Here is a 3,263-nt window from a genome sequence, read left to right as displayed (position 1 = left end):
CAGGTGGCTGTCTTCCAATTTTTTTGCATAGGTGAGTGATCCCCTTCTGTGACATATCAGTTTGTTGAAAGATATCAGTTTGTACTCCCTCAATTCCTGGAGTTTAGTTCTTTGCCTTCAGTGAATCTTATACTTTTTCCTTCAGTACAGTTGGTTCTTGATCATATGCTACATCTTGAAATGGTTGACTATCAACAATTTCTTCCTTCTATCTTCTTTTGATGCTTTCTGCATCATTCAATATTTTGCCCAAGGAATCCTTCAGTATTTCAAGTTGAGGCTTGAATTTCTTCCTCAGTTCTTTCAGCTTGAGAAATGATGGTCATGTTCTTACTTTGGGTTTTATATTTAAAAATCTTTGTACATTTTATTATATTTGACTTCATTTTCTTGAGTTGCTCTTTGAAATTTCTGTTCATTTCTTTTACCCCCTCATTTCTTCCATTTGCTTTAGCATCTCTATGCAAGTTTCAGAGTCTAGTCTGTCATTTATTTTGGTATTTTCTTTCTTCCTTTCCTTCTTAATGACTTTTTGCTTTCTTCCTGTATGCTGTTCTTGATGTCATCCCACAATTCTGCTGTTTTTCAGTCATTCATGTCTAATACATTATGTCTGCCCTTGAGATGATCTTTAAATTCAGGTGGGATATGTTCAAGGTAATATACTGCCCAGAGATCAAAATGCCTTAATTGAGAAATGAAGGATAGATAGAAGTTCAGGAAGAATGTAAGTTTTTAGATAAAGAAGAAATGAAAAGTGGCAGAGAAATCTGGAAGAGAAGCACCAGACTGAATCACTGAAAATAGGTGCAGGTTGTCTAGATTAAAGTGCTTAGAGAATGATGACAGAAACAGATATAAGCTAAGCACAAAAGGGCCTTACAAATTGCAGTAGGAGATTTGGGATTTATCCTGAGAAAAAACAAGACCTTCAGTTTGAAGAATTGTAATAAGGGGAAGATATTTTAAGTTACAGTTTTTGTTGTCATTATGTGCCATTGAGTTGGTCCTAACTCATAACAACTCTATGCAAGGCAGAACTCAACACTGCCCAGTCATGTGGCATCTCACAATTGGTATGCTTGAGCTCACTGTTGCTGCCACTGTGTCAATCCATCACACTGGGGGTCTTCCTTGTTTTCACTGACCTTTCACTTTACGAAGCATGATGTCCTTCTCCATGGACTGTTCCTTCCTAACAACATGTTCAAAGCATGAGAGATGAGATCTTGCTGTCCTCTTGGAACATAAGCTACCTCTCGAAATGGTTGACCATTGACCAATTCTTTCTAATACAGTGCCTTTCTATACTCTGTCCATATTCTTTAATGTTTTGCCCATAGAATCCTTCAGTATTGCAACTCAAGGCTTGATTTTTTTTCTTCAGTTCTATCAGCTTGACAAATATAAAATGTGTTCTTCTCTTTTGGTTTTCTAACTCCAGTTCTTCGCACATTTCATTATAACACTTTCCATTGTTTTCTGGAACTATACTTTGGAAATTTCTGCTTAGCTCTTTTACTTCATCATTTCTTCCAGTTGCTTTAGTTAAGCAGAAATTTTCAAAGGATAGTTGATTAGTTTCTCAGTCTCTTCTGACATTAACTTTGGCCTTTTCTTTCTTTCCTGTCTTTTTAATGAGCTTTTCATTTTTTCATGTATGATGGTCTTGATGATGTCATCCCACAACTCTTCTTGTCATCAGTCATTAGTATTCAATGCATCAAGTCTGTTCTTGCAATGGTCTCTAAATACAGATGGGATATATTCAAGGTAACATTTTGGCTCTCTTGGACTTGTTTCTATTTTCTTCAGTTTCTGCCTGAATTTGCGTATGAGCAATTGATGGTCTATTCCTCTGGACTTGTTTTGACTGATGATATTGAGCGTCTCCATCAGCTCTTTCCACACATTTAGTCAATTTGATTTTTGTGTATTTCATCTGATGAGGTTAACGTGTATAGTCTCCATTTACACATTGTTGAAAAAAGGCATTTGCATTGAATAAATCATTGGTTGGTTTTGCGAAATTCTGTCTTGTGATCTCCAGCATAATCACTATCACCATGATCATATTTTCAACTATTTATCCTTCCTCTTTGTTTTTTTTGTTTTTTTAACAGCACTGTGCAGTTTTATTAACCATTCAAGTACAGTAGCATCTGGTAAAATTGGGACAGAACTGGGATTTAAAAGTGAACAGATATTCAGCATCTAAGTTTTAAAAAAAGCCACTACATATTCTTCACAAACATGTTTCCACAGAGCCAATACAGTACTAGGCATTAACCCAGTACACCAAGTGTACTGAAGTAGAAAAGATGCAACAAGAAAAATAGTTACATTAGAAAGACATCAACACTTTTGAAAAAGAGTAAAATACTCTGTTTCTCTTCTTTAGCCCCTAAAACAACATCATACAGTCTGGATCTACCTATACAGTCCTACATCGGCTTCTAGAATATTTGTCAGGAGGAAAAAAAAGAAAATGATACTGGCCAGTACAGTCTTTGGATATTTAGGAAGGGGAAGGGGAGAAAGTCAGTTCTCAGAACAAATTAGTCGGCTTTAGTCTCATCAGCAGGATCTTTGGATTGTTTGTCCTTCCATACTTCTTCAACGTGCTTGTCCTTTTCTCGCAAACGCTCCAGTTTGGCGGCCATTTGTGCCTCTCGGTTCTCTTTATTGGCTTCCATTTTGTGGGTCAGTTTCTCTTCCGCCATTTTACTGAAGTTGTTGTTCTCTTCTATTGCTTTCTGAAGCACTGCTTTCTCATGCTCTCGCTTCTCAGCAAGCTGCTTTAAGACCTCAACTTCATGGGACTTGCGTCTTTCTTTTGAAGCTTCTAATTTCTTCTGGATCTCCTCCAGGGAAAGATCCTTCTTCTTTGGAGGAGAGAGGGGAAATTCTGGGACCGATTCTTTTGAATGAGGGCTGAGAATCAGCTCAAAGACTTGGCCTGAGGCACGCTTCTCCAGTTCTTTCACCTGGATATCAGAAGAAGCCATGGTGAATAGGAGACAAGAGACTGGCAATGTATTATGCAATCCACTGGTAAGGAAAGCTCTGCTCTTTCGGAGCTGCCTGGCCACACTCTGAGCACCAACCTCCTTTTTGTTTGTAACTTTTACATTTCAATTACCAGTAATTATCAATGCATTTGGATTATATGTTTAGTCAGTTTCAGACTGAAAAAGTTGATAGAATCCTTTAATTGCATCATCATTGGTTTACATTGAATAATAGTGGTATTAACTGTTCTT

The 3,263-nt window shown here is 37.2% G+C and overlaps 1 protein-coding gene across 1 annotated transcript; it reads right to left on the bottom strand.

Annotated features, from left to right (window-relative positions):
• Positions 1–2,124: 2,124 nt before the first annotated feature.
• On the bottom strand, positions 2,125–3,101 carry LOC102840741 (stathmin-like). Its single transcript, XM_006869319.1, has one exon. It carries the CDS (start codon positions 3,006–3,008, stop codon positions 2,559–2,561), a length of 450 nt encoding a protein of 149 aa, XP_006869381.1. The 5' UTR covers positions 3,009–3,101; the 3' UTR covers positions 2,125–2,558.
• Positions 3,102–3,263: the final 162 nt, after the last annotated feature.

The sequence above is a fragment of the Chrysochloris asiatica genome, unplaced genomic scaffold, assembly GCF_000296735.1.
Source record: "Chrysochloris asiatica unplaced genomic scaffold, ChrAsi1.0 scaffold00129, whole genome shotgun sequence".
NCBI classification, from domain to species: Eukaryota; Metazoa; Chordata; class Mammalia; order Afrosoricida; family Chrysochloridae; genus Chrysochloris; species Chrysochloris asiatica.
Note: the sequence above shows the minus strand (reverse complement) of the source record. Positions and strands in the feature narration are given on the sequence as shown.

What these genes read in the sequence shown, in the direction of transcription:
- LOC102840741 (XM_006869319.1), bottom strand. Translation starts at nt 3,008, where the DNA reads ATGGCTTCTTCTGATATCCAGGTGAAAGAACTGGAGAAGCGTGCCTCA.